This window comes from Molossus molossus, unplaced genomic scaffold (assembly GCF_014108415.1).
Source record: "Molossus molossus isolate mMolMol1 unplaced genomic scaffold, mMolMol1.p scaffold_m16_p_22, whole genome shotgun sequence".
Taxonomy (NCBI): domain Eukaryota; kingdom Metazoa; phylum Chordata; class Mammalia; order Chiroptera; family Molossidae; genus Molossus; species Molossus molossus.
This window is the reverse complement of record NW_023425358.1, coordinates 360,691-372,907: the sequence shown is the minus strand read 5'-3', so window position 1 is coordinate 372,907 and position 12,217 is coordinate 360,691. Positions and strand designations below refer to the sequence as shown.

At 61.5% G+C, this 12,217-nt stretch overlaps 1 protein-coding gene across 1 annotated transcript in view; it reads right to left on the bottom strand.

Annotated features, from left to right (window-relative positions):
• The window catches only part of GRIK4 (glutamate ionotropic receptor kainate type subunit 4), a 331,785-nt gene that overhangs the window by 112,496 nt on the left and 207,072 nt on the right, over positions 1–12,217 (bottom strand). The window contains exons 8-9 of the mRNA XM_036276444.1: positions 6,540–6,692; positions 5,648–5,752 (exon numbers count right to left, since the gene is read on the bottom strand). Of these exons, the coding sequence (XP_036132337.1) occupies positions 5,648–5,752; positions 6,540–6,692 (258 nt within the window). The remainder of the gene's footprint in view (positions 1–5,647; positions 5,753–6,539; positions 6,693–12,217) is intronic.

Below are 12,217 nucleotides of genomic sequence, written 5' to 3'. Positions count from 1 at the left end.
CCGTGTTCCACTGCAGGCTGCGTCTGGACACACACATAGTGGCTCCAGCCCGCCCTCCCTGGGCAGGAGCTGGCCCACGAGGCACAGAAAGGAGCCACTAAGAACTGCCAACCGCCCGCTGAGCGCAGGTATGACGGCAATATTATAAGAAATGCATTTAAAACGCAGCACTTATGCGCCTGCCCCTCTGCCCAGAGCAGCCCTCCACTGCACGTGTAAGTAGCTGCGTTTGCTGCAGGCTGATGCGTGAATGACTTGCCGCCAGCACCTTTTCCGTTGAAGCCCATGTGCAGGGAGACCCTGTGCTCCGGGAGAGAGAATCAGGCACATGCCGGCCAGGGAGGCAGGAGACAGAGCACCCGCAATGACACCCGCCCAAATCAGCTCGTCTGCCCTCGGCTGTCCTCCTGGGGTGGCCAGGTGACCAGAATCTCTCACAGGAGGAAGTGCTTAGCAGACTTTTCATTAACCAGAGGAGATTGCTTTTAGCGAAAGGGCAGAAAATGTAATGAGAGAAAGGAATCAATGATTCATTGGAGGGGCCTTCACTCAGATTTTTAAATTCCAGCTGTTGGTGGGGAGCCTTGTGAACAGGTTGGGGAGCAGTGGTTTTAGAGACTCTCTAGGTTCCCAGGGATCGGGTGTCCTCCTGCGCGTCGTGAGGCCTTGAACTCTGAGAATTTATGATGTTCTCTGAGATGATGTCAACTATGTGAAATCTTGTGATGCCTCCCTTCGCCGAGCCCCTCAATTAGAAGAAATATAGAAGTGACTTCTCAGCGACCTTCAAAGCAGCCCCCAAAGGACCCATCTTTTCCTCCCTCCTTCCACCCAAGAATCTGCTGCCTTGGAATTTCCTCATTAAAGGCAAAGCAGCCCCGCAGCCCACCGCCCCTCTGGTCAGGTCTGCCCCGGCCCAAAGACGCGCTCGAAGCCTCCGGTGTCTGGCCATCGCCCCTCCCAGCACTCTGAGCCAGCTCTGCAGAGGCAGCTTCAAAGGATCTGCACCTTTACGGTAAATTCCTTCCTCAAATAGAAAATGTATTAGACACACAAAGAAAAGAATATCATTCACAATTGCATTAAAAAATACCTAGTAATAAATTTAACCAAGGAGGTAAAATACCTGTACTTAGAAAATTATAAGACACCGAAGACAAAATTTGAACAAATAAATAAGTGTGAGAATATACCAGCTCATGGATAGAAAGAATTAAGATCATTAAAAACAATCTACAGATTCAATGCAATTCCTAAAAACAACAACAACAACAAAAGACCAATGGTGTTTTTCACAGAACTGGAGCAAATAATCCAAAAATGTATATGAAACCACCAAAGACCCCCAAATAGCCATAGAAATCTTGAGAAAGAAGAACAAAGTTGGAGGTATCATGCTACCAGATATCAACTATATTACAAGGCTTCAGTCATCAAAACAGCATGGCACTGACATAAAAACAGACACATAGATCAATGGAACAGAATAGAGAGCCAGAAATAAATCTACACCTTTATGGCCAATTAATCTATGACAAAGGAGGCAACTGGGTAAAGACAGTCTCTTCAATAAATGGTGTTGAGAAAATTGGAAGTTACAAAATAGGCCTGGAATGCAAGGGGAATATAGTCAATAATATTGTAATAACTGTGTGTGGTACTAGGTGGGGACTATAAATATTGGGGGAACAGCTTGTCAAGTGTATGCTTGTCTAACCACTCTGCTGTACACCTAAGACTAATACCAAATGATACTGAATGGAAACTGTCATCGAAAAAGAAAACGTATGAGACAGTGGCAATCGCGGCTCTCAGAGCAGCGTCCTCGCTGGCAGCCTGTCTGAGCCTCTGAGGCTTCTCCTTAGTGCAGATGAGACCTGCCCTGTCACAGAGGCTCATGGCAGGAGCGGGAGAGGGCACACATGCCGCCTGGGACGTCTCCACACAGAGAAGACACTCACTGCTCCCCAACGTCGCCTGCTGACAATGGCGGCACAATCTCTATTTCACAGGCTGTTTTTAGGGTGTTCTGTTGTTCCCTGTTTTTTTATTTTTTGTTTTTTTTGAAGTGAGGAAGGGTGTCTGGAGGTGGGATCAGGAGGGAATCTCACCAGCAATTCTGCTACAATTGCTATCGAAGTAACAGAAGCTGTTCCCTGCTGTCCCCAGCTGCAGAGGCCTTGACAAGAAAGGGGGCTGCCTCTGGCCTCTCAGAGGTGCTGCCAAAGCCAGCCCCACTGCCGCAGACACAGGGTGGCCCCAGCCTCCCCTGGGAAGGGGCAGACGTGAGCTCACGATGCTTCTGTCTGGGAAGATGCAGGAGAGATTCAAGACAGGCATCCTGACCCCAGCCGCTGGCGTGCCGGGACCTCAGGAAGTCGGAACTGGACCTCTGAAACTTCCAGAGGGCACGGGGGCCTGAGCCTGCGGTGGCATCAGGGATTCCAGGAAGCTGAGGCCAAGAGTGACGGGCACGAGAGCAGGGGCTCTGCACCGACCTGAGCTCGGACCCGCTCTGCCCAGAGCCCTTGTAACAGTTTTCCTGGACCAGCTCCTCCCCCCCAGCCCAGTTTCCTCATCTGTGACGTGGGCTCCTCCTCCTTGAAGGTGGGTGATCTGCTCTCCGGACTAGATGTGGTCGTGCAAAGTGACCACGCGGTGTTCGGCACACAACGGGTACCCGGGAGACGTCATCTCCCTGCTCCTGGTAACTTCCTCCCCTGCCAGCGTCACCGTGGACGGAGCGGAGCAGAGCAGAGAGCCTGCCATTCCCCGCCCCGGAGCAGGGCCTGATTAATGGTCACTTCTCAGACCATTTCTTTATCCCATCCCCAGCAGGGGACAGACAGGTCAGGAGGCCAGGATGGGGCTGGCAGCGGGGTGGGGCCCGGGGCCCAACAGCTCTCAGCAGCACCCACAGAAGCTCCGCCAGACAGCCACCTGCTCGGCTGAGAAAAGTGGGCAATGCACTTTAAAGGTGGGTTATCGCGATCTGCTTTATACATCCAATCAGGAGTGTGCGGCCCTTACTGTGGCTGAAGGTCAACAGGACCACCCTCTTCAGGGGTCACCTGTGCAGCAGAGTCCACTCAGGTGGGGTGAAGGGATTCTGCGCCCCAAGGCTGCAGCTGACCACCACTGCCCCAGGCAGCTCTGCCTCGGCGTATCGTGGGCCACCTGCACGGTACCATCTCTCCGTGGCCCCTGAGAATGTGCAGATTCTTGGAATGCGCCGGTTTCACTGACTCAGCGCCTCCACCGTGGGGCCTGGGAATGTGCCTTTGAGACCAACGCTGTGGTGGCCCCTGTGCACACCCGGGCGGACAGCCCTCCCCGCGCCGGCCGCGCGTGCTGCTGAAGGAGCCGGTGTTGCTTCGTCCCTTCACCCTGCGGCGGACCTGAGACAGGCGGCCTCGGGGCGGCTGGTGCAGGAGCAGCAGGGTGACAGGCTCCCAGCGTCCTCAGCTGTCGGTCCAGTGCTGGGCGGGCTCGGGTCCAGGGGCAGGGGCCTGGCAGTGGGGTCTTCCCAGGAGGCACTCAGAGAGCAGGGCGCGAGCCGCACGGGTTTCGCGTTAGAGGGGCTCTCCGTGGAGGGGCGGGGCTCGGCAAAGGCATCCTGATCTGGTAACTGTTGCTTCTCCACCGCGTCGTCTCCACAGGCTGGTTCCCTTTACCCTCTTTTACTTTCCCCGTAACACTAACAACTAATGACATTATAGTATACTTGGATTTGTTTGTCTATGGTCTGTCCCTAATTCCAGGGGCAAAGCAGACACTTCGCCCATTTTTTTTCACCCTGTGCCTAGAAGAGAGCACTGAACAGACACTGACTGCAGGAACCAACGAGCAGTCTGCCCTCCAGATGCCCCAGGCACCGAGGCTCAGGGAACGGCCTGCCCGACAGTTTCCCTACAGGCTGCTTCACTCGCTCAGGGAAGTATGAGCCCAAGGGCACGATTTGAGCTTAATGACCCCGAATGTCACGTTGTTTTTGGTCAGCCTCACCCCTCCAGACTGGGAGCTCTCAGCACAGGGACCGCACCTGCCCAGCTGTTCCCTCCATGCCAGGCACATGGCACAGGCCCAGTAAACGGTGGTCAGGTCACGGAGACGACCACTCTGTGAGACTCAGCCCACAGCGGCAGGCCACCAGGGCGCGCCCCGGGGAAGTCCTGAACCACGGCCGTGGCTGTCGTGGCCTGGAGGGCACACCGCTCAGGCCCAGAGCTGAGGGGCTGCTCTCAGCGGCCCCAGGACTCTCCGCCTGGGACTGTTTCCCTTTACATGTTGAGGCCCGAGAAGGGTGACCTGTCTCACGGCCCAGTGCAATCGGTGTCCTCCTAGAAGGAACTCTGCTGGGCCGCTAGCCCCTCGGACATGGGCCGAGAGGCGGGTGAGGCCCCCGTGCTGGCCCAGGTGTTGTTGGCGTCGCCTTGGGTGCTGGAGGCGTTGCTCCCTGGCCCCATGCTCAGAATACCCAGCCAGACGCCTGGTAGGCAGAGTCTAAAAATCTGCATTTCTACCAAATTACCAAGGTGATTTTAATGCATGATTTACCATAATGGTTAAGAATCTGGGCTTCAGAGTTAGAGGTATTTCGGTTCAAAACTAGTTGTCATTTCTAACTGTTCAAGGTCAAGTCAGCCAATCTCCTGCTTCCCCACTTATAAAAAATAGGGATTAATCAATAGCACCAGCTTCATAATGGTTCCATGAGGAAATACATTTGACGCACGGTCCATGGTAAGAACTTAACAAATAAAAACTGCTATGATGATGGTGATGATGATGAAGACGATACATCTCCGTCATCTCCCGGAAAGCAATCACTGTGCAGTGGTGTGTGCCCGTTGGCTGCTCCGCCGGTGGACGAGGCCTGCCCCCTCCTGTGGTCAGTGCGCCACTTCCTGTGTCTCAGGGTTTCTGAGACAGGAGGAGGGCTGGGATTAGGACAGAGCTGATTGCTAGGGTGATAGAGGCTGGGAAACCTCAGAGTGGCGGTCAGAACCCCTGCTTCTGATGTAACTGCACTGGGGAGAAAGGGAAGAAGAACGGAGGACATGGAGAAGAGCAGGGAGCGGAGAAAGGCTAGAAGGACAAAGCACCTGAGCCGATGGAGGAAGACAGGCAGCGGACAGGAAGGAGGGCAAGTTGGCATGGTGGGGGTGGGGCTGAGTGTGGATTGGTGGGCAAGGAGCTGAAGGCAGAACTGGCCGTCCATTCCAATGCTAAAGAAAGACCTTGGCTTCCATGGGGTCTGGTCTGTGTCTAACCAGCAAGCGACCTGGCCTCTGACCCCGGTTCCGGGGTGGGGCGGGCTTCAGGCGGTGGGACAACCCAGAGCAGAGGGCGTGGCCTGGGAATTCCTTCCTGTGGGACAGCCCCTTGCCCCTCCTCCCCCCTCTCCCCTCCTCACCCCACCACACAGCGCGCTTGTCCCCTTCATGGTATCTTGCTGGGACTGCAGTCCCTTGACCACACTGGCCGAGCCTGGTGCAGGACGGGGGCCAGTGCATGCCAGGGGCCCCACCCCAGGTGCAGCCTATTGTCCCGGGGGAGCAGGAGACCACCCTGAGTGCCAAGGAGAGGCGGGCTGGGGACAGAGAAACAAAGTGGAGTCTGCCACCGTGGTGCCAGCCAGGCTCACCTGTCGAAAACCAGTCCTCGTGAACTGCAGGATTTTCAAGGCGTAGTTGGACCTCTGGCCTTTGTTGTCGAATTCGATGTGGCCGGTAAGGCCTTCCAGTTCTACCTGCCCGAGGGAGTCACAGCACCCAGTGGGTCTCGTGTCCACCGGGCCGAGCAAGCATCCGCACACGCGCGACTGAAGGACGCCTGAGCAGCATGCCCGAGGAGGGGACAGCGCTGAGGTCCAGCCTCCTGCTCACCTCTCAGCCACAAGCTCCAGGACTACAAGTGTGATGTCTCTGGAACCTGTCCCGAGTTGGCTGGGGCTGCCGGGGAGGAAGGACGCTCCACACTTAATGACCTCACAGTTGCTCCACAAACCAGTGCAGCTCCAAGACGCCTGCTTGAGCTCAGATCCCCCCGAGCCCCTCCTGCAGCCCCCGGCTGTTCACAGGGCAGCCGCTCCCCACCCCCAGACTGCACCAAGTCGGGACAACCTGCCTCAAATGTAAAATCCAAACCACTCTGCTCCAGGCTTCTCTCAGGGGCTGTCTGCATGGGCAGGGATCCCCATGATCCCCCGGGGCACACGTGGCTGAGAGGACACGGAGATCCAGCACCAACAGCAGTGCCGAGCCCGAGGGTCTCAGTCCCGAGCAGAGGCACCGCCTCGCTCTGCACAGGGCTGTGCTGGGCCTGTGAGCCCCGGGGTCAGGGGCCTAGCCAGGAACCCAGGAAGCCCTGAACTGTCGCTGGTTCTTGGGGACCACTGTCTTGTAACAAACCTGCCATGGATCCCCAGGGGCTTTAGGGTCCGGGAACAAGGTGCCCCACGCCCCCTGCACAGAGCCGGGTCCTGGGTCTGGGGTGGGCGGGAGGCCTGCAGGCCCGCGGAGCCCGCTGCTGCTCACCATGCGCAGGTAGTTCATGAGGCTGGTTCCGTGCTGCCAGATCTGGGCCGAGCCGCAGGACAGGGGCCGCACGCCCATCTCCTGGCTCCGGTTCAGCTCCTGCACCGCGGCCACCACCGCGCAGAGGGCGTCGAACAGCAGGGCTGAGGAGAGCTGGGGCAGGGGCAGGAGAGGGAGCGGCAGGTGTAGGCAGGGAAGGGGAGAAAGGGAGAAAAGAGAGGGACAGACAGAGAAGAAATCAGGTGCATTCGGTGGCCTTTGGCCGAATTCCTGTCTCTGGACCAGCTCCATGTGCCCGCATCCCGGAGTTCACCCGAGGCAGACCGTGATGGCGGAGGGCCTGGGACTGGACCAACGGGCTACTCTCGGGCCCGAAATGCTCTCAAGGACCTCAGGATGTCCTGTCCTCCCCCAGAGGACGACGGGGCCGCCTGTCTCGGGAGGGGGGAGGCGCCAGCCGGTCTCCTCACGCGGGCTGTCTGCAAGACGCCGTCCAGGACTGCTCCTGCGAAGACCCCTGCGACCCTGTCCTGGCCGCACAGACCTTACAGTCTGCCTGTGCTACTGATCGATGTGTGTGTGCAGTCCCCCTCGAGCTCAAACCCTGAGGTAGATCGTAGCGGCGCAGGGCAGAGGCTGGGGAGACAGGACACATGAAAGGTTCACATGAAACTGAGTCGGAAGACCCCACAAAGGTCTGTGGGGTCCAAAGAAGAGGGGCTCTGAAGACCACGTTCCTCGGGGGACGCAGTGTTGGAGCTGAGCACTAGGGGTTCTGGTGGAAAAGGCACTGAATCTGGGAGGGGGAGCCGCTCAGAAGGGAGGAAGGCACTCGGCAGAGGGAGCCGCGTGAGCACAGCGGGGGCTGGGCAGGAGGGAGGCAGCAGCAGGCAGGGTCAAGCGTTGGAGGCCCCGAGAGCAGGGGAAGGGCCAGCTCAGGGCGTCTGCACGGACGTCTCCCCGCCACACTGCAAACCCTCGGCGCAGGGACACGCAGAGCAGGCCCCGGCGGTGGGAGGCCTCCCGCAAACTGCCCACTCAGACCGAGCTCCGGGTGGAATCCCCCACGGGCTCAGCCGCAGCACTCCACCCAGTCACCGATGGTACCCTCCCGGGCAGGACGCAGAGGGGTGTGGTGAAGGTAGCAGAAGCAGAAGCACAGAGGACATTTGTCCTTGGAGCGTGTCATCCAAGGAGGCCATGGCACTGGGCGGCGCACACAGGTCCCTGACAATAGAAACCACGGCGCGCAGACGCCCGGCTCCGGGCTCAGGAGGCAGGAGAGGCCTCCTGGGAGGACAGTGTCAGGTGGGGGTCTGCATACCACCCCGATACGAAGCAGGTTCCCTCACGGAACTGGAACGTCCCACCATGGGCCACGCTGTCCCCTCTGAGCCCCTGCTCAGCACAGGACAGTTGAGAGCTCTCACCACACGACTCTTCCTGCTTGGCTGGCCCTCAGAGGCAGGGCGGCCGTTTAGTGACCACTTGGATTTTCAAGCTTTGCGAACAAGAGTGTGAGCAGCTTGGACAGTGAGACATTAAACAAGAGCTCGAAACCAGGGCGCTGACTCCAGAGGCCGGACCCCAGTCCTTGCTGTGTGCTGGGTGCCCTGAGCCAGTTTTCCGTGAAGGAGAGCCCCCTGCGCCTGCCTCGCGAGGGGCCACAGTGCCCTGCACACCGAGCTCCAGGGGTCACGTTCCCAGGTTGGGGACCGCGCTCCAGGCGCCACGAGCTGCTCAGGAGGCGCGCGGCTAACCCAGGCTGCGGGAGTAGGGAGCACAGAGAGCTACAGGGCGGGAACGGCTGGGAAGAAGGCTTATCTCACTCCCAGCTTCGCTCCATGTGGGGCAAGGGGCCTGACTGGATCATCTTCCTGAAAGGCAATTGCAGGGAAACCCAGCCCAGTAGAGTTCTGTACCCAACCAAGCTCAGCTAAATCGCAAAACTGCCTGGCAATGTGTTCTTCCTATGTCCCTCTCACCCTCTCTCTCCCTCCCCTGCTCCTTTATCGTCCTCCCAAGGGTTTAGCCCTAGTGACCTGGCAGGGACAGAGCACAGCCCTTCGCCCTCTGCCCCAGCCCCCACCAAGCACCGGCTCCAGCTCCTCTCCTTTCCCGGGCTCTGCCTCCCCCCCGGATTCAGCTCCTCTCCTTTCCCGGGCTCTGCCCCCCACCCCGGCTCCAGCTCCTCTCCTTTCCCAGGCTCTGCCACCCTCCCGGCTCCAGCTCCTCTCCTTTCCCAGGCTCTGCCGCCCTCCCGGCTCCAGCTCCTCTCCTTTCCCAGGCTCTGCCGCCCTCCCGGCTCCAGCTCCTCTCCTTTCCCGGGCTCTGCCGCCCTCCCGGCTCCAGCTCCTCTCCTTTCCCGGGCTCTGCCGCCCTCCCGGCTCCAGCTCCTCTCCTTTCCCGGGCTCTGCCGCCCTCCCGGCTCCAGCTCCTCTCCTTTCCCGGGCTCTGCCGCCCTCCCGGCTCCAGCTCCTCTCCTATCCCGGGCTCTGCCCCCCACCCCGGCTCCAGCTCCTCTCCTTTCCCAGGCTCTGCCGCCCTCCCGGCTCCAGCTCCTCTCCTTTCCCAGGCTCTGCCGCCCTCCCGGCTCCAGCTCCTCTCCTTTCCCGGGCTCTGCCGCCCTCCCGGCTCCAGCTCCTCTCCTTTCCCGGGCTCTGCCGCCCTCCCGGCTCCAGCTCCTCTCCTTTCCCGGGCTCTGCCGCCCTCCCGGCTCCAGCTCCTCTCCTTTCCCGGGCTCTGCCCCCCACCCCGGCTCCAGCTCCTCTCCTTTCCCGGGCTCTGCCGCCCTCCCGGCTCCAGCTCCTCTCCTATCCCGGGCTCTGCTCCCCACCCCGGCTCCAGCTCCTCTCCTTTCCCGGGCTCTGCCGCCCTCCCGGCTCCAGCTCCTCTCCTATCCCGGGCTCTGCCCCCCACCCCGGCTCCAGCTCCTCTCCTTTCCCAGGCTCTGCCGCCCTCCCGGCTCCAGCTCCTCTCCTTTCCCGGGCTCTGCCGCCCTCCCGGCTCCAGCTCCTCTCCTTTCCCAGGCTCTGCCGCCCTCCCGGCTCCAGCTCCTCTCCTTTCCCGGGCTCTGCCGCCCTCCCGGCTCCAGCTTCTCTCCTTTCCCGGGCTCTGCCGCCCTCCCGGCTCCAGCACCTCTCCTTTCCCGGGCTCTGCCGCTCTCCCCCCCGGCTCCAGCTCCTCTCCTTTCCCGGGCTCTGCCCCCCCCCCACTCCAGCTCCTCTCCTTTCCCGGGCTCTGCCGCCCTCCCGGCTCCAGCTCCTCTCCTTTCCCGGGCTCTGCCTCCCCCCCGGCTCCAGCTCCTCTCCTTTCCCGGCTCTGCCGCCCTCCCGGCTCCAGCTCCTCTCCTATCCCGGGCTCTGCCTCCCCCCCGGCTCCAGCTCCTCTCCTTTCCCGGGCTCTGCCGCCCTCCCGGCTCCAGCTCCTCTCCTTTCCCGGGCTCTGCCGCCCTCCCGGCTCCAGCTCCTCTCCTTTCCCGGGCTCTGCCGCCCGCCCGGCTCCAGCTCCTCTCCTTTCCCGGGCTCTGCCGCCCTCCCGGCTCCAGCTCCTCTCCTTTCCCGGGCTCTGCCGCCCTCCCGGCTCCAGCTCCTCTCCTTTCCCGAGCTCTGCCCCCCAACCCGGCTCCAGCTCCTCTCCTTTCCCGGGCTCTGCCTCCCCCCCGGCTCCAGCTCCTCTCCTTTCCCGGGCTCTGCCGCCCTCCCGGCTCCAGCTCCTCTCCTTTCCCGGGCTCTGCCTCCCCCCCGGCTCCAGCTCCTCTCCTTTCCCGGGCTCTGCCGCCCTCCCGGCTCCAGCTCCTCTCCTTTCCCGGGCTCTGCCGCCCTCCCGGCTCCAGCTCCTCTCCTTTCCCGGGCTCTGCCCCCCCCCCCCACTCCAGCTCCTCTCCTTTCCCGGGCTCTGCCGCCCTCCCGGCTCCAGCTCCTCTCCTTTCCCGGGCTCTGCCTCCCCCCCGGCTCCAGCTCCTCTCCTTTCCCGGGCTCTGCCCCCCCCCCGGCTCCAGCTCCTCTCCTTTCCCGGGCTCTGCCCCCCCCCCACTCCAGCTCCTCTCCTTTCCCGGCTCTGCCCCCCCCCCACTCCAGCTCCTCTCCTTTCCCGGGCTCTGCCCCCCCCCCCACTCCAGCTCCTCTCCTTTCCCGGGCTCTGCCGCCCTCCCGGCTCCAGCTCCTCTCCTTTCCCGGGCTCTGCCGCCCTCCCGGCTCCAGCTCCTCTCCTTTCCCGGGCTCTGCCGCCCTCCCAGCTCCAGCTCCTCTCCTTTCCCGGGCTCTGCCCCCCCCCCACTCCAGCTCCTCTCCTTTCCCGGGCTCTGCCGCCCTCCCGGCTCCAGCTCCTCTCCTTTCCCGGGCTCTGCCGCCCTCCCGGCTCCAGCTCCTCTCCTTTCCCGAGCTCTGCCCCCCAACCCGGCTCCAGCTCCTCTCCTTTCCCGGGCTCTGCCTCCCCCCCGGCTCCAGCTCCTCTCCTTTCCCGGGCTCTGCCGCCCTCCCGGCTCCAGCTCCTCTCCTTTCCCAGGCTCTGCCGCCCTCCCGGCTCCAGCTCCTCTCCTTTCCCGGGCTCTGCCGCCCTCCCGGCTCCAGCTCCTCTCCTTTCCCGGGCTCTGCCCCCCCCCCCACTCCAGCTCCTCTCCTTTCCCGGGCTCTGCCCCCCCCTCCCGGCTCCAGCTCCTCTCCTTTCCCGGGCTCTGCCGCCCTCCCGGCTCCAGCTCCTCTCCTTTCCCGGGCTCTGCCGCCCTCCCGGCTCCAGCTCCTCTCCTTTCCCGGGCTCTGCCGCCCTCCCGGCTCCAGCTCCTCTCCTTTCCCGGGCTCTGCCGCCCTCCCGGCTCCAGCTCCTCTCCTTTCCCGGGCTCTGCCGCTCTCCCGGCTCCAGCTCCTCTCCTTTCCCGGGCTCTGCCCCCCACCCCGGCTCCAGCTCCTCTCCTTTCCCGGCTCTGCCGCCCTCCCGGCTCCAGCTCCTCTCCTTTCCCGGCTCTGCCGCCCTCCCGGCTCCAGCTCCTCTCCTTTCCCGGCTCTGCCGCCCGCCAGGGTCACCAGACCCTGCAGTCCTCCCGAGCTGTGCTGACCAGCCAGGCTCCTCAGCCTCCCACCCTCCCTGCTGTCTTCTCTGCCCACTGCCCTCCCCTCTCAGCTCAGCTCCTTCATCTGATGCAAAGGTCACCTGAGCAGCACCCGATGCTTCCTGGCCCACTTACAGCTGTCCTTGTCCTTTGCACGGTTGCTTTTCCCCTGAGCACACACAGCTCCTTACTAACGGCCTCTCGTGTCTCCTTGCCAGAGGACATGGAAATCATGGATGGGCAGCTCCTCCTTCCCAGCCTAGCCCACAGGTTCCTACGGGAGGGTAGTCAGCCTACAACATTGATTTCTAGACTCTTCAGTTTTGCTATTTAAATGACACTTAAACGCATTTCTGTCCCACCTTCTCCCTTACCTCCCAGTTACTTTCTCCATTCGGAGACCCTCAAAGTCACCCAGTGTTAGAGCTGGACAGGATCCTAGAAATCAAGTAGTCCAATTCTCTCGTCTTACAAGTGAAGAAACAGGTTCAAAGGGTTCTCCTCCAGCCCAGCATCAGGGGGCACGCCCACGGCACAGTGGGGAGGATGCCCAGCGCGACTCTGCTGCCTGGTTCCACCTTCTCTGTGGTGTCATCCGTCCACTCCCAGTGGGCACCTCTGCGGGAGCTGG